The sequence below is a fragment of the Zerene cesonia genome, chromosome 16, assembly GCF_012273895.1.
Source record: "Zerene cesonia ecotype Mississippi chromosome 16, Zerene_cesonia_1.1, whole genome shotgun sequence".
In the NCBI taxonomy this organism is placed as follows: domain Eukaryota; kingdom Metazoa; phylum Arthropoda; class Insecta; order Lepidoptera; family Pieridae; genus Zerene; species Zerene cesonia.
The window spans coordinates 7464347-7488053 of NC_052117.1; the positions used below are offsets into that span (position 1 = coordinate 7464347).

Here is a 23707-nt window from a genome sequence, read left to right on the forward strand (position 1 = left end):
AAAATTCTTATTTTCGTTATAATGAAAATAGAACACACAATTAATAATATTTAATTAAAGAAATATCTTTAAAGACTATATAAAATGCTACTATGGTAAATTAAAATACTCACACACTCATATAAATTTTATATACCTTTCTAACTTCCACATATACCGAGCTCCTCTAATTTTGTGTATTTTTTATTATAAGGCGTGAATGTATAAAAAAAAAAATAATAAATAAATGTAAAAATATAAAAAATATATTCATCGTTGGTTATTAGAAGCAATAATGAACTTATAATGAGAAGGTAAAACGTATAATATCGATAACAATATCACGCAACAGTATTATGACACGACAGCAAAAATAACTACAAAATTATTCAATCACGGCAAATCCCAGTTGACTTCGTCATTATATTCTTCTGTGTCCTTCAATGGCTCCAAGAATGGCAATTTAGCGATAAGACCTGAAACAAAAGATAACATTATAGAAATACAAACAATATTTTACCCTGATATTTAATATCATGTAATAGTATTATTCACAGAACATAGAAGAGATAGAAAAGCCGTGTGGAGGAGGCAGCGCATAACATGTCAACCTATATGTTATTAAAAACGACGACGATTGAAAATATTACATTGCTTGCAATGTATAGGTACCCTACTGTACTACGCGAGTGATCGCGCATTGTAGTGTACTCATTGCAAGAGTTGCGAGTAAATAGTGGGGGAATAACGCATTCTTACACAAATCATAAACTATTGCTTTTTTAAATTGTTTTTTCTGCTCTGTGCTAATATTATAAACGAATATGTTGTTTGACGTTTGTCGCAAGGGTGGCATTTGGCATCCTGGCTAGAGCGTGACTTGGGGTTTTTTTACATCTCTGCAAGACATAAAATAAGAAGTAAAGCTGTATTTGTAAAGATGCTTCATGACCTGGTTGAACAATACTTATCAATAAAAAAATAACATGGACACAGGTCACAGTCCACAGCATTGTTCATTTGAAATAATATAAACTGAAGTTCGCGACGCCTGTAGTATTGGAACATTCCTTGTCGCAAAATCCTTTCCCACTTGACTTGCCAAAGTTCATGTTCGTAGGTCAAATAGTTTTTGAGATTTGTCTTTTCCCCTTCAGAGATGATGGATGGTGTTATTGACTCCGGTTGATATCAGAGCGTACGTGGAATGATTAAATTAAGAAGGAAACGACATTTCTATGTATTACCATAAAATCATGGAATTCTATCGGTTACAGAATAACTTAGCAGATATTTTCATTGACATATTGCAGATAGAGTTTCAGTTTGAACTTGAAGTTGAAATAAATCGGTCGTTGAATGCCTCACATTATCTACACTAATATTGAAAAATAAACTTTTGTGTCCTTGTATTTTTTATTTTGTGTATTTCTAACACTTTCACGCAAAAAGCACTGGACGGATTTCAAAAATTCTTTCACCTCTAGAAAGCCGAGTGTCATAGGCTATACACATACCACGGGTGAACAGCTAATAACGAATAATATAACCGATAACAGGAATTAGTTGAATAGTCTAGTACTTGAGCAAACTCCAAAACGTGTATATCAAACACAGTATGTATTAACGTGATCCCCTTTCGGAATTAGTGCCTCACAGCGACAGAGCCGCCGTGGACCGATACAGGCGTGAGGCTTTTCTCCAATCCGGATTATTTCTACCACAGCAAGCTAGTAGCATCACACGCCATAAACGCGAACTGATTTACAAGAGCTGTTCTACACCGATCCACTAAGTTTTATATTGTACTGGTATGTAGTGGTATATAATAAACGTGTTGTTCACCGAAATGCGAGCTCAAACAGCTGAATGGAAAATTTTTCGATTGCTTCAAAAGCATTCTAAAAACATATTATCCTGTCTCAAATGATATCCAGTCAGAAATAGACTTATTTAGTGGTTCTTTCGTCTCATTCAGGAATGATTCAAAAATGTTACTGGATAAGATTATCTAGTAACATTTTTGAATCAAAGTAACAGATGTTACTTTATGCCTCGTTACGAAAAATTGTTAGAGAAAACAAAATTAAGGTATCCGAATCATTTTCATTTTTATTGTATGACTTCATGTTGTGTCTACTTATAAGGAATTAAATAAAGTGAACGTTGCCAAAAACCAAAAAAAAAAACAAATGTGGATACTTGTACCCAGTTTTGTGGACTAAAAAAGAAAAAGAACCTATCTACTAGTTTTTAGGAAATATTATCTACCTCATTTTCTTCAGACAATGTTTTGCGTGAGCGATGTAGATATGGTTGTGTTGTTCATTTATCCAGTTGTTTAATTAATACATTCAACAGGAAGTTTGAGTTATTGAAATGAGATAAGTATTATTATTGTATATAGGGAGATATCATAACCACACAAACAACACTTAACTATCTGTCATGCAATGACGTTTGACGACAAAATTGCGCACCAGAATATTCTTGTGTCCTATTCATTTTATTCAATAGGATATGTATTATAAAGTGATTAAACACAAGCCAAAACTGCACATTTTTATTATTTTATCAAACTATTAAACTATATATAAAATTCTCGTGTCACAGTTTTCGTTGCCATACTCCTCCGAAACGGCTTGACCGATTCCTCTGAAATTTGGTAAGCATATTGGGTAGGTCTGAGAATCGGCCAACATCTTTTTTTTTATCCCGATATTCCTACGGGATACGGACTTACGCGGGTGAAACCGCGGGGCGCAGCTAGTTAAACTATATAAATATTAAATACGTATAGCTAGATAAATTATAAAATACACAATTACCATATCTTCCTAATCTAAACGCCTCATAAAAAACAAGATTCAAATATTGTGCCACACACGAAATATTATGTTGAAAAAGCTTATATTTTTTATTTGAACTAACATACAAATGCACGCAGCGCGCGCATAACGTCGATTTATTACTCGATTTATTACAAACGTTCTCGCAAATCGATTCTCGATTCGATCCCTTCATTTAGTATTATCATCAGGCGTTACATAAGAGAGATTCTCAATCCGATTGAATGATATTGATGTTCAAATAAATGGCAGGCGCCGAATTCTTTTAGATAAAACGCTCGGATTATCGAGTGCGTAAAAACTTTTGTTCAAGACTCAAGTAACAGGGAGTCACAGCATTTTGATAAGAACACTGTTTATACACTGAAATAATATGTAAGAGATAATGTTCTTACCCGAGTAATATAATTTTATTGTTACAATTATGTAACGGTATTTTATAGCATTGTTATGTCGATCTAACCGATTATATCACGTGTAGGAAAAACATTGTCGTACTGCATATGAGTTTAAATAAAAATAATCAATTATAATACTGACCGAGGCTTTGATTTCTTTCTACATGTATTATTATCGCAATATAAATAAATTTACAAAAAGTACCAATTGACATTATTATACAATAAAATAAAAGCGATACTAAAATAGGAACTGTCACATTAACCTAAATTGCAATTCATATTATTCTAATCGATAACATAACCAGAAAAAGACCGCAAATGCTTATATCAACTCTATACTCTAGCCACTAACCCCTTTGAACTGGGATCAAAATAAAAAATGCCTGCGTCACTCAAAACAAAATGAAACTGGGAAAATTTTTATCACGCAGCCGTAAGTAGCTTTTGTTTCTATCCATTGCAATCAAACACACCAACAATCTATCTTTTGTGGTAATTATAAACATATAAAAAATCAACATAACAATTTTTTGTAAATAAATACAATGAAAAAGGAACACGAATCGGAAGCGCTATTCCGTACTAAATAAGCCATATTCCCTTAACCACCCTTTCAATTCAAGTACACATCGCTCCATTGTCCTCATTGTGCGAAACAAAAACAACGCTCAATAAACAAACATTGCGTAAAATAAAACATCGCGATATTCCACCGAAATATAACGTGATACATAATTCGGCCAACTTTATACAAGTGAGCGACTGAAAGCGGTTTAAATAATAAAAGAGGGCGAAGATAGATGGTGTTCCCGCTTAGAGGCTTTTGTTTCGGGCATTGTGAGGCCGAACCCTCGCATCAGACGTAACGAACTAAATTGATCTACAAAGGTCAATAACAAAACGGTGTCAGATAAGGCGCCGTACTTTATGAGCCTAATGCTGATTTACATCGCTGCTGCTACTCGCACTGGTTACACGAGTTGTTACTTTGATATGATGTCTTTTTAAACATAGCTTCAAGCGTAGTTTAATCATTTATTTGTGGGCTGTTACTGGTTTAAAAATCTATTTTTTATCAACTCATCCAGTTAACTGACATTAAAGTGATTTATTAAAGAATGATCGTTTAGGGTTCGTAACACGCTAAATGAGTTTTTTAAGGTATTTTAAAAATCGACCATTTTCAATTACATTATTTTATGCATGATAATTTGAGGAAAATGCAATTGTCAATAGTTATTTCGAAGATAAACAGACTGAATGGGTTTTATATCGCTCCATCCTAATATACATAAAAAGTATCATTCAATTCTTGTTATATCTAATCATAATTACTTGAAATCACTTTAATCACATCGTTTACTGCATAATGTCTATCAATTGACGTACGACTTGAGCGAGCAACTATCGCCAATAACTACGCGCCAGCAAATTAGAGTTGCCCCTGTACGAAATATTTTCCGCCGTAGCCGACAAGTTTCGCGCTTTTATCTCGTTTCACTTCGATTAGAATGAAATATTGGGTCGAGTTTCGGTATCGGGGAATCGTATAAGCGTTTTTTTGAACATGTGATTTGTGTTCGTGAAACTTGTTTAAGTGAGATACTATGAGCTTCTAGGTGGCCGCTTTTAACCGTCGAACTTTTGCATGCCGTAACGTTATTGATGAAAGTATGGCATAAATGTATTGTAAAGTGTATTTAAATTTGTAGTACTCGTACAAGGTTGCCCAATAGTTTAAACGTAATTTTTATTAGATTTAACAGATAACGTAATTTAACAGCATATCTAATTTTATATTTTAGTCAGTAGTATAGATAAAATTTCAATATTAAATATGCTTATTTTTATTCAATAGTGATACTATAATTCTTAACGACACGTTCTATCCATAGTCAATGAATATTAATACTATTACATCGCTAAAAACTTTTATTAACCTATAACCATTTCGTTTAAGAATACAGTTTATGCGGTTAGTAATTTATATTAAAATAACGGTTGAACAAAATACTCATACAAGGGCATGTATTAAATAAGAGTGTGTAGCATAAATTGATATAATTCAGCACTTAATCCGGCTATTTCGGCGAAATAACTACCTAATAATGTGTTGCATCCGCTTACATAAACATTATAGTAAAGTTTTATATTAAAATGTTATTTTGAATAATGGGCAATTGCATCGTGTTCAGTTACATAAAAATTATGCATTCAAACCCTTGTAAATGAAACATTTTTATTCATTATTCGGAAATATTTTATTGTCTTTCGCTCTTATAATTTTAGCATACTTTTGTAATATTGATTATGGTTGGTAGTATCGAACAATCAATCACGTTTGTTATATTATATGAAGGCATTAAAATACACTTAAAATTTTAGTGTATTATTCAATTTATGTTACAGTTTAAAAAAGCCAAAATCCGGTGGATTCAGACAGCGTATTTGCGAAGCGAATGTAAATTATGAACTGGTTTACAAACTGAAGTGTTGTTGGGAATTTGTAAATACCAGTATAATAATACGATTATTGTCAAATCAATTAAATTAATGACAAAATTAAAACTGAGAGTTGGGGATCAATTTTCAAAATATTGTGTCTTTTTCATAAAAGCTTGGAAAATATGCATGGCCTTAATTACTCCACTGGTGTGTATTTTAGAATCACATCTAGTATTAATATTTTATAGTATGTATTTAACAGCTTCGCCCGCGTTGCCAAAGAAAAACTCACATAGTTACTATTCCTAAGGATTTTTAATAAAACCTGTGTCCTTCCTCAGTTTTTAGCCATCTATGTACATTTTTCGTATCGGTTTAGTCCAAATCCAAAAAGTTTCACTATAAGGAGATTTAATTTTTTTATATTAATAGGATATATTTTATTGAGGCTTATGTATAAAGTAATGTGTTAAACAAACACAAACTTGAATATTATTCCTGTCTGTTTCACTGGTTATATTTGTTTGGGGCGATATGATCTAGTTTTGCAGATATAGGCTCTCGCTAGAGCAATAAAATATCCTAATATTTATTGTTATCTTTCAGCACAATATTCACTTTTTAATCTATTTTATGAAAATTTGAAGCGTCGATGTTGTGATTTTACTACAGAGAGAAAATATTAGATGTTTTCTTTTGTTTTATGTTTTGACATTTTTTATGCAAATTGTATATCTATGACTTAACATTGTCAAGTTTTTTATTTTACCGCTACTTCGACATCTATAGAAATAATGAAAAACGCGAAGGAGCATATAAGAAAATAAAGGGAAAAATGCACACAATACAGAGAAGCATATGACTTAGATGTTCACCATGGCTTCGCCCTTGGTACGGCACGTACGTTGCAGCTTTCTACAGATGTAAGAATTTTTTAAATAGGTCCAACAGTATTTGCTTGAAAACGTTACAAACACACAAACATACACAGGTTTTCTCTTTATAATATCAGTGTAGATCACACTTATCAAATTAGGGGTAATTTCTTTACAAGTAAATGTTATTCTGCATCGAACTATAATAACATTAAACTAGTGTAAATCCCACATTGCATTAACTAGAAAAACCTCAGCTAAACACAACATATATTGACACCGAACACATTTAAAATAAAGTGAACAATATATTCATTAACACGGCCCAGTAATGAAGCTGGCCACGGTAAAAGCCGCACACGCGTTTTATCATAGTTTCCGATAGTTGGATGGTTGTGTTTATTTGTTATACGCCTTTTCGAATAACTGTAATATTTGATTTAAATTATACGAGTTCATATAAATGTGAAAAGTATCTTAATTTTTTTTTTGTGAGTTCGTTACTGAAATCCTTTAATGTTTGAAAATTTGAAAATATTGCAGCTATATTATGGAATCAATTTTAATGCTCTCACGCTTACATAATATTAAGTGTTACAATCAAAACAAACCAAAAAAGGAGTTCTCAATAACATTAAATGCAATTTGTAAATATTTGAAAAACATAAAGATCCGAAAGAGAGACATTCGAATGCTGAAAAAGAATTCAGCCAATTATAATCTATGTGATAAACAACGCAACTTTTAAAAACATATTCTCCGCTATTTTTCTCGTACATACGGTATTTTAACAGGTTCATAATAGCAGAGAACAGGTAGGTTCAGACGCGAGCAGTACAGATGCAAATACGTAACATTTTAGCTTACGGTGTGACGGAAAATGTTCGCGAAAGCGCCATAAATTATATATTATAACAAGTATGTCAGTTACCAAGTCGCGCACAGGGAGGCGTTTAACGTAATATCCTTATAAATATCCTCGATGAATTCTTTGTGCGTGCACCTTACAATCGGCGATAAAACATGGTAAAACCATGATAAAAAATGGATAAAACATAAAACTTATAAAATTTAATAATTCATTCATTCCTAATGAATTATTAAATTTTATAAGTGCGATATCGCGCTTGAAATGGGCGTGATATTTTGTGATTTGTACGCTAAATTGTGGATAGAAGGTAATTATTTTCTTTCTTAATTATCAACAGTACAATCTTCTAGCTGTACTAGATGAGGGCACTTGTGATATCTACTAATAATGAAGCAGATTCAACATTAGACGTTATATTTATAATGAATGATTATTATGAAGAAGTGAAAGCTTTTCTAGTTTGAAAAAAATATTAATTGCTAAATGTAAAACTTTCACGAATTGAAATTAAAAATTAGATTCTAATTTATTTTGTGGTAACACTATCTCGCCATAACAAAGTTATTATAAATACAGAATATTAATTTGCCTGAACTACGAATAGTATAATACTCATTTTCTACTTTTCTCTGGTATACTCAATTCTGGTACATGCGTAATCAGCCTCATGATATTATGTTTAATGTATGCCTAGCCACTTAAACGAACCTGTTTAACTAGTTGAATGCGACGTAAAACCAACATAAAAAAACAAATTGATTACATAAAATTCGGCTAACCTTTTAAGTATCAGCTTTAGGATGAAGTTTATTATTTTAAAAAGTGTTTTTATTATTTATTTATTAGGATGAGGAGTATAATATCTAAATATATTATAAATTTTGTAGTATCAGTCTGTTTAATGAAGTCAATTTTCTCAGCACGGCCTCCATCGTACAATTTCACATTTTTCTTTGAAATATATTAGCCTCTGTACACAATTCTTTACTTTGTAAAGATAATGAAATTACTCTTTGTTTCATTTGATGTTTGTCTACATTACATGTAAGAAATAATATACATTCATCATTTAATCAGATAATATAACGTTCTACCGGTTTGGAAAATATTTTCTTATTATACGTCAGTTCTATTTATTAAATATTTTTGGGTAAAGCAAATTTATATATAACTAGCTGACCCGGAAAACGCTGTTCTGCCTTACTCTTATCATTTAGGGGTATGAAAAATAGATGTTGATCGATTCTCAGACATACCCAATATACACACAAAATTTCATAAGAATCTGTCCAGCCGTTTCGGAGTTTGATAACTAAAATTGTGACACGGGAATTTTATATATATAATTAATTGACGAACCTGTAATAAATCCGCCCACAAATGACACTGCAAGTGTAACAATGAGAGCTAGGAATTGGTTTAGGGCTTGCTCGCCAGCTGTCCTCCCGGTGCCATCCTGAAAATTGTATAAATTATAATACACATCACGCCATGATGTGATGATGAACATAGAACGCCTATGTCCCTCGTCGCCTGTGTCGCCATGATGATATTACACATTCTAGAAACATAGCTAATGGTTAATACATTTCGCGTTAAATAGCCATGTTCGATAAATGGTCACATGAAATAAATAATTTATTCTATTTGAACAGTCTTTAAGATTATTTCGTTGAAATAGACAGTTGACTAATGTATATTTTGCACTATTACTATAAATAAACATTTTTTGAAGGATAAGACACGGGCCTTTGACTCCCCAATTGTGTTAATTGTCAAAAATTGAAGTAAAGATCAAAATCTAATGTTAAACACGACAAAAAGCTTCACTCGCCTCATGAATAGCCTCAAAGACGTCATGTAGCTCGCTGCCATACTGTTCCTTAGTGGCCATCGCAGCGAATATCACAGTCAAAATCCCGGAGTAAATCCCGGGCATACCGTGCAAGTTGTTCACGCCACATGTGTCCCGGATGCCAATACGTGTAAGGAGTGGCTGAGGTAAGAAGAAAAAATCTATATATTAATGAAAGATAATAATGAATGTCGTATAATAACTACAGAAAGGCTAATCATGTTTAATGATTTTGTGATTAGTTTGTTAGAATAAAGGTGACTGTTTGAAACTCCTGTATAATCACAGACTGCTGTGCAGTTGGGATAAAAGGTGTAACCATATAAAATATTGATAAAGAATGAATAGATAATGCCCAAAAAGGTTTGATGGGAATCTTCCATAACACTGATTTTCTAAAAAGCCTGAATATATGTAAAGGATTAATAAACGACCCAGCATTTTGTTGTAACGATATTTCATCTATATCTCGATACATTATTTATTTATCACTAGCTTTTCAGATTTCATCCGTTTGGAGTAGGCAGACAGATCCACATAATTCCCGTTCCTGTGGGATTTCCGTATATCTGTATCCTTTTAAGGCCTCAAACTATCTTTGTGTCATTTTCACCACCACCACCACCACCACCACCAAAATCGATTTCATGGTTTAGGCAACAAGAAACAAACAAACAAAAAGAGTAACTTCCGTATTTTTAATAGAAAACAGAAATTTTTATTTGCTTAATATATCACAATATTAGAATGATAGATTATTTTTTTAGTGCTAACCTACTAAAAAAATTTAGTCTTTCTCTGAACCACAAACTTTCAGTCACAAGTATCATGAAAGCTTCTTAATGCTTAAAAGGATTGGCATTCCTTCCTCTATCTTTTCCAATAGCATGTTCCCACTTTTCAAATAAAATAGTGGGACAAAAGAAAATTTAATAAGATATGGCGGCATGGCCAGCACACGTCCGACATTCCGAAGTTATTGTCCTCGCTATGTCGATACTAATGCGTATTACTTGCGGGTTTGGATTACAATGACAATTATATTGTATTTATAAGTTTATATTATATTAAACGAACTTCTGATAATGAGATTCTGATAAAATTTAGATAATAATTACAGGGATGAACGTTAAATTGGATTGATTTTATCATTCACTCGAAGATTTTTTATTAATTCTTGAAATAATAGATAAATTTAATCCAATTTAAACGGAAACATAATGGCAGATCAAGTGAAATATCAAGCATCATCATCATCATCATCATCATCATCAGCCCATATATGTTCCCACTGCTGGGACACAGGCCTCCTATGAGGGTTTAGGCCATAATCCACCACGCTGGCCAAGTGCGGGTTGGTAGATGTCACATGCCGTCGAACTTTTAATTCTTGGACATGCCGGTTTCCTCACGATGTTTTCCTTCACCGTTTAAGCAGTGGTGATGTTGTTTTACATGCGCAGATAAATTGAAAAATCAATTTATTTTCTGCGCGCTCGCCCGGTCTCGAACCCCGGCTTACCGATTTTGAAGTCCGAGGTCCTCACCACTGAGCCACCACTGCTTTTTATATCAAGCATAATAAATAATAAAGGAAAACCAACTCACCGTCAGATATCAATATCCCATCACACTTAACACCACCGCCCCGATCCTTTCCGTCATTTCACCACTCGAAGTCCATACTGACATGTTGCAAACGAACGTGCACCATATCCAGCTGCCGCCGTAAAGGCTCATCAGGGTCGAGAATAAGGACACCGTCACCTAGCAACCCGGACGCCGTTGCCTAGCAACCCGTCACGGACAAACAGCACACTCACCGTCAGATACCGATAGCCGAGCACGCTCAGCGCGCCCGCTCCGATCCCCACGGCGATCGCGCCGCCCGCGCTGATGTGCATGTTGCACACAGATCCGACCGCCACGCCGCCGGCCAGCGTCGAGTTCTGCACGTGCACCATGTCCAACTTGCCGCCGTGGTGGCTCACCAGGGACGAGAATACGAATGTCGTTACCTGGCACGGGGAAGTTAGAAAAACAGGCTTTAACGAAATGATCAACTAAATTGTCTCACTTTATACTGAGAAATGAAGAAAGGATAACATTTATCCTTTCATATGTCTAGTGGGTTGCCTGATGGTAAGCGCTACCACTGCCCATGAACATTTAGAGAGGCGCAAGGTCGATGTACGCCACTCCAAATGGATTGCCGGCTTTAAATCGGAAAGATATAAAAAAAGGACGAGAGGAATAAGGGAAAGAACTGGGAAGGGTCTCTGTCTCCCTCACTCACCGAACGAATCACAATAGCATGTACAAATAGTACACGACGGTTTTCTGTGGTAGTGTGGTACTTCCCAGGTGCGAGCTATCCTTATCAGGGTACTTAGAGAAGCTCATGCAATCATTGTATTGTCACCAATCCTTGATATGTGTACAAAGTTTAAATTAAGTTTGTCCGTTTATAGCGGATCAAAATGGAGTCTAAGTGAATTGGATACATACAAAAGCAGAGGTGTAGCTAATAAAAGCGTGTTAATAAACTAAACATTACATAATGTAGAATCCTAAGCTTCCAGCTTATATAAAACTAGCTGCACCCGGCAAACGCTGTTCTGCCTTACTCTTATCGTTTAGTGGTATGAAAAATAGATGTTAGCCGATTCTCAGGCCTACCCAATATGCTTACCAAATTTCAGAGGAATCGGTCAAGCCGTTTCGGAGGAGTATAGAGACTAACATTGTGACACGAGAATTTTATATATAAGAAGATATTAATTAGTAAAAAAAGTTTTATATTACTTTTTTACACGATGGAAACAGTAAAATTAGTTTACAAAGTAACGTCAGACTTTTTTAAGTAGTCTCACTGAAGGAATACCCTTGTGAACTTATGTGTTTATAATAATTTTATTCAGTAAGGAGTGTGTATTAGATAAAAGCTTAAAATACTAAACATTGTATTGTCTTGAGTTTAATTTTACGGCATGATTCAAGTCTCACTACATTTCAAGATAGTCAGTTTGAAATATTTTTCTTATATTGTTTATCATTGAAACATGCAATACAATTCCATACAGATTCTTTTCACGATTAAACTTGTCTTCGCCCAGGAACTTGAAACTGAATTCATTAAAGCAAAACCTTTTTAAAACTATTTAAATTAAAATATTTGCACCAAGAACAGATTCTCGATTCTAATGAAAATGTTATCAAGATGTTTAGGAATGCTACTGGTAGAGATATTTTCACGTTTATAGTTTTATTTTTGTATTTCGTTCAAAGCAGCTTGCAGATTCAGGATATTTTGTATGAAAACATGTTAATGAATAAAGCAGCGGTGCAAATTTCTTTTAATATAAATCTACACGAGCGAAAGTATGTTTGAGATGATCTCAATTTCGTGTAACATATTAATTTATTCTGAGAATACATTGAAATTTCACAAAAATAATAGATAGAAAGAAGAAGAATTTTAATGCAACAAATTAATCAAAAAAGCATTACTATCGTGGCATAATTGTAGATTATTCGTTCGGAATGCGCAATTGCTTACTTGAAGTTTATTCTTTTATAGAAAACTTTCGCTTCAATATTTTCCTGTAAGTTATTCCGATAAACGTTATTATATAAATAAATAAAAATAAATTCTTTTAAAGGTGAAAAAATGATTAGTGGCAAAATACATTATTTAAATACAATAAACGAAGATTTGTTCTGTTCCAAAAGCCGTAAATAATATTATAATATTATGTCTACTCTATATTTTAATCGTAAAATCAATATTTAACCACGTGTTACCATTTCACCCCGGGGTTAGTTTGCTCATTAAAACAGACAAGATCATTACAACGTAATTAAATTATAATTTCGCTCACGCTGATATCTACTAAGTCATTCTCATTCGGATCTTTTTATTTATTCGCTTATTTTTTTTCATATATTTTTGATTGCACAGACACAACTGGTCATATAAATTTACACAATACATATCACACGAGAGGAACCTAAAAGCATTATTTAACATTCAACTGGACTTTTTTGCTTTTGTTGCTTAATATCTCAGCGGATTTTCAACCTATTGCGATATTTATTATATATGAGAAATTGCTGTGATTTAATGGCATTTTAGAATTCTGATTGGTACCTTACACGGTCGGTTTACTTTTAAAAAGAAAACAATAATCGATGAAGTAATTATATTAAACTTTAAAATATGCCTATGACACTTACAGTAGCTGCTGCCAATGATAAGTACGAATTGACTACTGCCCTTTGGTATTCACCGTTGGAGCTGGTGAGGGCAGAGTTGAACGACGGCCAGTAAATCCAGAGGAATATTGAACCTGGAATCATTACGTAAATTATATTTCTGTTGCTTTCACTATCATTGCTTTGACATGGGAGAGAAGACTTGTTGACTAAAAGGTTTAAGGTAATGTAATTAATATAATAACATAGAGTATAGTGTATAAAAAAGAAAGCGAATTAAATATCTAAATATTTGACCTAAGGGCTATGCCTATAATGATTTACAAACTTTATCTTGCCTAAGTGTTGCTTTCAAATAATATTCAATAATTACAGCAATTCAAACATATATTTTAACATAGTTAGTAAAGAAGTGGATAGACTGTATGCATGTATTTAATTAATTAAAACTACTAAACGTGATCTATATATATTATGTATATTATTTTTCACAGCCCAATAGCCCAATATTGCAAATATTATCTAAATATTTTAAATATATTTCTTATATAACATTTCCATTAAGAAGTATGATATACCATTCTCTATGAAATTTAAGATCGTACTAAAATCTAATATATAAAATTCTCGTGTCACAGTTTTCGTTGCCATACTCCTCCGAAACGGCTTGACCGATTCCTCTGAAATTTGGTAAGCATATTGGGTAGGTCTGAGAATCGGCCAACATCTATTTTTTATCCCGATATTCCTACGGGATACGGACTTACGCGGGTGAAACCGCGGGGCGCAGCTAGTAGTTTTATAAAAGTTATTAGCAGTGTATGACTAGAAAGATCTATAAACGGGGTGTATAAAATATTCATTGCGCTATCTCAATATAGGAAAAGCACATTTGACCATCAGTATTATTATTACTCGTACGAAATTCGTGTTAGAAAATATCTATAGCCCGTTACATTTCTTCCATATTTTTTTTACCATAAATTATTAGATTGTAATTTTTCTTTTCTCGGGTTGTTTACTGGTACATTAAAATTATTCCTAACTGACCCTAAAAAAATATAAAACTATTGTATTAGTAGTGCAAAAGGACTATCTGTCTATTGAAATTGAATCGCCAAATGTAACAATGCCTAAGCGTAAAACTCCAGAATGGCTCAACCAGTTGAGCAATTTTATTTTAAGCATTTTTACTAAGGCAAAGCGAAGGTTCTTATAGAGAGTAAAAAAGGTACCACAGGTGAAGCTGGGGCGGACCGTTACTTATTGAATAAAATCATGAAATATTATTGAATCTTTCAATAACAAAAATGTAGCTCATCCTTTAATCTTATTAAAAGTATCAGAAAACAGAAAATAAAACTTATTAAAAACCGAGGCAATACATTGACGTTTGACACTTCCATTACGAAACCGCCGTGTCGTCGAGATTAGCTTGCCTTTTATATAAAATGGCGTTTACAGGGCGTTCCTTACTCATTACATAACCTAAAAAAAATTATAAGAGCATGATAAAACCCTAAAGTTACAAACGCCACGTAAAACAGAAAAATCATCACCTAGCCTAGCGAGAGATTCCATCTAAATTTGTTTTTGCTGACAGCGGCATAAAACTTCGTTTCTATTGGTCATAACTTTTCTATAATAATATATTCTGGCGGTGCCCAAAAGCCCACGAGTATAGATAAAAATAATATTTTATTCACAGCTTCCTGATACATTTTCTGTAATAGGGGTACGGTATTATGTATTTTTTTCCCACGACGATACGCGACGCTGATATCTTCTCAAACAACTGCCTAAAATATTGCGTTTCAGTTAAAATACATGAAATGGAGTCTGATAGGATCACTATGATTTCCCTTATGGAAGGATGATCGCATGTCCTATGAGTAAGTAGTTACATTTCATAAGATGTTACAATTTTCTATAACCAAATAGTTTTGTAGTTATTGCTATTTAAAAGTAAGAGATAATAAATATATATGTATCATTTTATTTGCTAAGGAATTTCGAACTATTTTTGAAGGAAGGAAGAAACATTTGAAATGTAATTATACATGTATCTACTATTAGCTACTAATATTTAAGTATTTAAACCATACGATGTGAACCCAAATGATTCTGAGATCAAACAATCGAAACAGCACATAAGCACATACCTATCATGGCCGTTACATCCGAGCTGTAGCTGGGCCCATTGAGATCGACGGCCGGAGCGGCATTCGCTTCGTTTTTCGTTTTGCGCGGCTTCAAAGCCAGGCTCACGCCGAGACCGAAGTAGGCCCCGAACGCATGGATCGCTATCGACCCGCCCACATCAGCCGCCTGGTGGGAAATAACATATTTCTAGGACACGTACCAAGCTCTTGTGTACGCGCTTTTGTTTTTAATGCGACACAAAAACCTGTGAATAGGTGAGCGATTTTCGTTCAAGTCTTGAGCTAAATTGGCTCGAGCTGTAATGGAATATTTTGAGAAAGTTTGACGTAGTTAAAAGATTTTTTTTATACCGTACAAAAGCACTGTTATGATGTATCTGCCAATCTTTTAAATACATTTAAACTGTTTCATTACTGCAGTGGTTAACGTGTGAGCGTAAAACCGAGATTCAAGATGCGAATCAAAAAGTGCGATCTAATAGGACTTGTTAGTCCTACAACAAAGCTAATTAATCACTTACACTGAAAAATGAAACAATAAAATAAATGGTTAATTTAATGAAATGCATTTGTTTCCAATAGTAATATTAATGGAAATTTGATTTGACCTTTAAATATAAATAAAAAGGTAGAAACGTGTGAAAACACAAAGGCAAACGAAATGTATGCAAAATAAAAGCAAAAATGATTTTGTTTAGGATGTATGCAAAAAGTGAAGGTATTCCAGTGAAAAATTGGAAGCTCATAAATAATATACAAATTCATCGATATTTTTATGCCACTTTGAATTAAAAATTATATTGCAGACTTTTATCGAGTCTTTTTCGAGGTTTGGGTTAGATAATTAATATAAAATTTGATTAAAATAAATTATTACTTTATAGTAAACAAACTTTCAAGCATTACCTGCTATGAATAGTGTGTAATATATTATAAAATTAACTTATTATTCTTCTGATATCTAATATATTAAATTCTCGTGTCACAGTTTCAGTTGCCATACTCCTCTGAAACGGCTTGACCAATTTTGATGAAATTGTTTGTGCTTATCCGGTATTTATGAGAATCGGCCAACATCTATTTTTCATAGCCCTAAATGATAAGAGTAAGGCAGAACAGCGTTTGCCGGGTGCAGCTAGTATTATTTATATAGATAAGCTCAAGGTATAATAATGCTTTCAACGTATCAAAAGTAAAATTCATCCACCCCAAACTCCAGGAAGGAAAATCGTATCTTCCTTCTATGCGTTTCACTTCCATTAAAGTCTACATTTGAGATGCATTCATCCGAGATCCTTGTTGAAAATTCTAATTAGATAATGGCGTGAATGGACGCAGGTACGTTGAAACTTTAAATACATTTGCTTACTATAAAGTAAGTCTAGATATAACCCAAAGTACAATTTTCGTACAATTTAATTTAAATTATCTTGCTTTTGTAAATTACATGACATAAAACGTTATAAACCAGAACATTAACTGTTCCTTAGATAAAATAGATTGTCAATGTTTTATTTTTTATCTATTACATTCATAGAATACACTTTACTTCAAAATTTTAATAGATTATTATTTATCAATATTTCAATAATGCGCATTTGGGTGATAGTTTGACAAATTCCTAAAAATATTGTAAACTGGACAAACAGCTTCGGCTTTGAAATTGAAACTAATACAAAACGATCAACCTATTTCCAACGACATCCAGTTATTGCACGACACTTGAAAAAACATTTTGGTTCGGAACCATCGTAATATTTGAACGCTAGTGTATACTTTGGGTATCTTCCAGTTACAGGACACGTTCATAAAATTCTACAATAGAGAAGTATATACCGTCAGAGGTAGAATACCGTCGAATGGAATGCCGTATTTTCATGGCATTTTTGGTGTATATTTCAGCTTAAATGCAAACATTGCTCGAACTCCATTCCTTGTTCCACGAAAATACAGATGAAAGGAATATCCCTTGTGCACACAGGGGCATATCGAAAAAGGGGACACGTCGCAAGATACAGATACAGCCTCGTTAAAACGTGCTGCTGTTCCCAGATGATTTTTGCGAGATTTTCCAACTATATTTTTGATCCGATTAAAAATTTACAGCATTGAAGTCTGTGTTGTGAATTAAAAAAAGCATGTATTTGTATTCACGTGTTAAATAATGGTTTTAATACTGAATGACAGTGTGTTTTTATTTTGCGTATTGCTATCTATGTTATTATGAATAGCTATTTAAATTTTCAAGCTATAAAGTACACAGATACAAAAGTATATTTCCAACGTGACTGAAAGCATAATATAAATCTATCTTTGAACAGAAAACACAGAAACGCTATTCAAACATTACTGGCAAATTAATATATATTGTACACTAACTCTTGGCCCCGGCTTCGCCCGCGCCATATATAGCCTATGTCACGCAATGAAGTTGCAACTTGTTTCAAAAATTTTTGAAATCGGTCCAGCAGTTTTTGCTTGAAAACGTTACAAACATGCAAAGCATAAAAGTATTCTCATTATAATAATAGAATATAATCCATCTCACCTTAAACACGCTCTCGACGAGCCAGAAGTTGAAGCAACCGACAACCGTCTCTATGATTGCAATCAACAGCAGCTGTAGCCCGCTCGCCGCGCCCAACACTGCCCCGAAAGTTATCAGCACCGTCGCAGACATTATGTCCGCCTCTGTTGCAAATGTATCGATTGAATCGTGTTCCATTCGTCAAGTATTATTAATCAAATCAAACATCTTTATTGTGCACCAATTATTTCGTTACAAATCTATAAAACTTCCCATGGCAACCACTTAAACAATTATCAGTCTAAAGAGCGGACACGCGTTTCATTAAGTGGCATCATACTGTACAGAAATGAAATAAACTACCTATGATGAAAGTAACACAAATAGAGAGTTTTATCTCTCAAGTACCGATTTCTTCCAGACAAAGATGAAAGAGAGGAGGAGAGAATAAAACACCCAATTCAAAACAGGGGAACATTTTAGGTACAAAGTAAACTGAGAATTTAATTTGTTATAAACGTGTATATGAGTGCCATATTTAATCACCTATGTGGGGGAGGAATATAAACTCCACAAGACAAGACTCCGTTATGACCTCAGCCATCTGTTATACACATATAAAATGTTTTATATTTTTTAGGGTTGTGTATATCGCATGATGTTCTGAAGAGTATATATAAATCAGAATATGCCAACTTCCCTAGATTTTAGTAGGCTTTAAAAATAATTTGCATGTTATACAAAAAACAATTGCTTTTACTAACGTTAGGTAACTGAGACGAACGAATGAAACCGATTTTTTAAATTTTCTTATGCATTCATAGTCCTATTAGTCCAGGGAATAATAGATAAGGAGAATTAGTAAAAAATGTGTAAAAAATAATCTATTCTAATAGTATAAAATTTAAGGTTACCTACATAAAAACGACCAAATATTCTGAATTTAAAAAGTACAATGTTATGACGTACAAATGTTGAAAATATGCGAAACCACTGATCACGTCCACAACAGAAAAGAAGAGTTAACCATATCCACGTTAATGTTTTTTGACACTCCACCCAAATGACAGAGTATTAATTAAAAATATTTTACAGCCATACAAAATTTAATTAAACACCGAAGTTGAAAACATGATTCGAGGTTTTATTTTATTAATGGATAAAGGATGTTTTTAAATGAAAGTATCAGCGAGGATTCTCATCCAATTTAAAAAGTGCGTCTTTTTATTTTTGATAAAGCTTCGATAAAAATTTATGTTATTGGAATAAAGTCGGGTTAAAAATAACAATGTTTGCACGGAGTATTGCTACACTCGTCTCAATGACGTTCGTGACTTTTAAATCAGGCTTGATGTATATTTTTGTTTATATTTCGCGATATAAGGACGGATAGAGTAAACATCGTTACGGAATGATGTGCAGTTCTAGCGGTATGAATAAAATGTATAATATTAATCCGAAATTATTATTGAGTTGACTTTAAATAATGTATAAAGGCAGCTTTTTTTGAGCATTTACAATTTTTTTTGTTATTAAGGTTTGTTATGATTTAACGCTATATTACCTACGATTGACATAATATATATTGAATACTCAACAATCAAGCGTATTTACAATAAAAACATTTACAGCTGGCCACATTGAACTCAAACAATTATTGCCAAAGTCTAAAAAAGAGTGGAACACACGGTTAACCTCGTTTCGCGGCGCGGCGGCTTTCCTCTCATAATCATTATTCAAAATACGTTTGTTTATACGCCACAATGTGATTCATTCCACTGTTATTAAATGGTTGTATAGGAATGAATATTAATTTGTATTGTTTCAGGTAACCGCGGTCAATGTTAATAAACATAGCTACTAACAATTACAGTGACGATTCGTTCAGAAGTTAAGGATATTTTTTATGAATATTCATCGTTTTAGCACTTCTGAAGCAAGTCTATTTGAATGAATAAGTGTTTGTGAGTTTGAATTGAGTTAGGTTTGATATAGGTACTTATTACACAATTTCCACCCGACGTACAAACAAACTTAAAATTTAAAAACAAATGTCAAATATTGCCTTTTCAACTTGGAAATTATTTGGTTGTCTGGGAGAGATCGCTTATAGCGATAAGACTGCCCTCTGTACATTTTAAGTTACCTATTGTCACTTATAATTGTAGTTTTTATGGTGTACAATAAAGTATTTTTCATTTAATTTTCATTTATTTCAAATAAAATTTCTTTAAAATACTGATGATGGCGATAGCAGTATCAAAGTCGATTAAAATGAATTGGTGCTTATTTGTTTCAAACAAACAAACAATATCTCAGACCAACATGACATAACATGACGTTATTAGCTTAGAATACATTAAACAAAGTAATGTTTTATTTTTCAATACACAGGACATTTATATAAGAGTACTCACCTAATAGCGACTTCTTGGTAACATAAATAGTGTTGTCCTTCATATGATAGAAGTTTTGACACAGTAGAGCCCATTGTATGACGAGAGCTGCTAGGAACCAGTTAAAACCCAGTGCACTGTAGCAATACTTCTTCAGAAATGTCATCAGGTAGCCAAAACCAATGAATATCATCACGTGTGTGTCTTCGAAACCTGGAAAAATTTATGGGTTTGTATTATTTTTTACATATTTGCTAGACATCGTTGTCATATTATCGTGTCGCAATTTAATTGAATGCGAGCTCATGTTTTTTAAATTGTACATGAATTGAGAAAGTTATTAAAACTGTAATGTCAGATCTAACAATTTAAATGTAATTACAATTAAAACAATAATTGTTTTCTAGAGGATTTGTGTGCAATTGAATGGCTTATATTAATTTACACACAGAGTTAAGAATATCATAACATACACTTAATAACAATACAATTGTCGCTAATTGTGAAATGGAAGGCCATAGACCGCGTTGGCTGCTTCTGGACAAATTCCAAATTACATTAAAAATGTTGTCTTGATAAGCTCTAGTGTGGCTGCATTTCATGCTTAACATTAAAGCGACGCATTTATAGTGAACAAGTGCAGTGTTCGAATAACGTTTTTTTCCGTTTCGTTGATTTCGAATACTACAAATACGAATAGAAGTGACTCGTTTTTATTTTAATGTTAACCATTAACGGAACTAAAAAATCATACATTCATTCTGCGAAAGTGCTTTTTCAATTGATTTTAACTATATCATCACAACAACGAAGTCCAAAAAATATCCAACGGTTAGAATATATTTTATGTTGTATATTGGATTTCAATTAATTCGAATATCCTGGAAAATTTACTGGCAGAGTAGAATATATATCATGTTTTTGTGATATATATAACTGCTCCAATCATAATAACCAAAACCATCGTATAAATAAATAATAACGTTACTTCTATAACATTTTAGGTAAGCTTTCTTGTAATAAAGAACAGTTCTCTAGCCGATGGGCCTTTGTTACCTTATGCAGTGTTCAATTTTCAATCCTGACCTAATTCTTGCTGAATCATAAACCGGCTACCAATTTTAACACGGCTTACATCCAATCCAGTCACAATACCTACGGTATGAATGTGTAAAAACTTCCTATAACAGCAAAACCAATTACTAAGCGTGAAACCATACGAATTGCCGGTTATTTAAAAGGGAAGTTCGATACTCTCGAACGAAATATGCCCAAACAATCCTTTAATCCTCTTGATCATGTCCCACGGCAAAAATGTGGCCAAGAGTGTATTGTGTCACGGCAAAATCGTGTTCCGTGGAAAAATGATAGAAGGTTGTTTACATAAGACATGCTGTTTAACATTGTTATAGTAAGACATTTTTTTGAAAAAGTTATCTATCATAATTAATCTATTCTGTCTTGAGATATTGAAAATTTTATATTTATCTAAAAATTTTGTTCCCATCGACCTTTAGGATATTTTTGTAATTTCTCTATCCCAGGAACCACTTCATACGTTTTAATAACGTCATAGTTTTGCAAAGCTTTACCATGTCAAAACTAAAATGATTCCATGAAAAACCCGTCCAATTCAAACACACATCTCTCAGCTGTGGATTCCCGAAAATCTTCGATGAAAAATGGCAAACGAAATCATACAATGCTCGTTAATGTGCCCCCGGGGCATGATAGGAAAAATATTTTACGTGGAAACGGCCACGGACGTTCCTCTTTATTACACCGAGGTGTGTTACATGTGAAAATCATTCTAATTTCTGCCATGACACAATGATTAAGTGACTACACTGTGCTGTTAAAATTATGCTCAGCGTTCGAAAATTTATCTTCAAACAAGAACAAAATGGAAATTAATGTGAACGTTAGAATAGATACTCGAAGGAATATATAAAATTATTTACGTTGGCTGTTAACGTTTCATGTATTTAATGTTCAAGTTGAAAATAATAATTACTATGAAAATGTGGGAACATTTATATTATGATTAAAGAAGAAAGTATATAAAATTAGTGGCATAGTTGATTAAACTTATTCTACGTGATTTTCAAGTAACACATAATTCGAATTAAGCTTAAAATGTGCTAAAAGCGATGATAATACAGCCCCGAGGAGATAAAAGCCAATTTAAAATAGGACAAAAGAAACCAATCCTGCTTTTCTAATATTATGACAAATCTTTCCAGGAAAATTATCTAGATCACTTTTTCTTTGTTGATTTCGTTACATTTCTCAGTAAAAACCGTATAAAGTAATATATAAAGCGTATAAAGTACTAGTACCTGGATGACCGAGCTTTGCTCGGTATTTTTTTGTTTTTTTTTGTTTTAACTTTAATTATTCGCCAAAAAATAGTATTATTATTCGCCAATAGATGTCAGGAAGAGTCATAATAAATTGGGACTACTCAAACGCCTCCTATTTGTTAAAAAAGTAAGTTTATATCGATAAAACACGAATATGACATTTTCTAAAAAAGATTCCTAGCTAGATCGATTTATCGCCCCGGAAATCCCCTATATACTAAATTTCATGAAAATCGTTGGAGCCGATTCCGAGATTCCAATTATATATATTATATTCCAATTATAATTGCTCGTTTACACATATAAGATATATCGGAAAAATATGACATACCAAGATTTTTAAATACGCACATCCGTTGACTACCTAGTAGTCAACGTATCTACGTCCAAAATAACATCGAAATTTGTCTATATTTAGGTAATAATCTAACGATCAAAGAACTAGATGAAGTACAAAACGTTATGTCTACCCTCGCTACAATAAATTATAATTTGCTGTCATTTTCACTCGATCATTTGCCATTATTAATGATGTCACAATTCTACTTTTACTTAAAGAGAAATTATTTAAAACTCAAACATGTTAGATCACATTTTATTGAATCTAAGGTAAGAATAGTTTAAATCACAGTTTCACAATCAACCCGTTCAGTATCTTATTTACAGAAATTACAGCTAAATTTGGGATGAATTGAGAAATTAATTAACCTTAACCTAGTTTTAATTTTAGAATAGATCTACTTACAGGGTGCTTGCTTCCAGCCGCTAA

The 23707-nt window shown here is 32.9% G+C and overlaps 1 protein-coding gene across 2 annotated transcripts in view; it reads right to left on the minus strand.

Moving 5' to 3' along the window:
* Nucleotides 1–286: 286 nt before the first annotated feature.
* LOC119832877 (ammonium transporter Rh type B-A) overlaps nt 287–23707 on the minus strand; it is a 40373-nt gene continuing 16952 nt past the window's right edge. For both annotated transcript variants that reach the window (XM_038356681.1, XM_038356680.1), the window contains exons 3-10: nt 20597–20788; nt 18201–18343; nt 15653–15818; nt 13512–13624; nt 11099–11293; nt 9255–9416; nt 8780–8876; nt 287–455 (exon numbers count right to left, since the gene is read on the minus strand). In XM_038356681.1, coding sequence (XP_038212609.1) covers nt 373–455; nt 8780–8876; nt 9255–9416; nt 11099–11293; nt 13512–13624; nt 15653–15818; nt 18201–18343; nt 20597–20788 — 1151 coding nt within the window. In that variant the 3' untranslated portion in view covers nt 287–372. The remainder of the gene's footprint in view (nt 456–8779; nt 8877–9254; nt 9417–11098; nt 11294–13511; nt 13625–15652; nt 15819–18200; nt 18344–20596; nt 20789–23707) is intronic.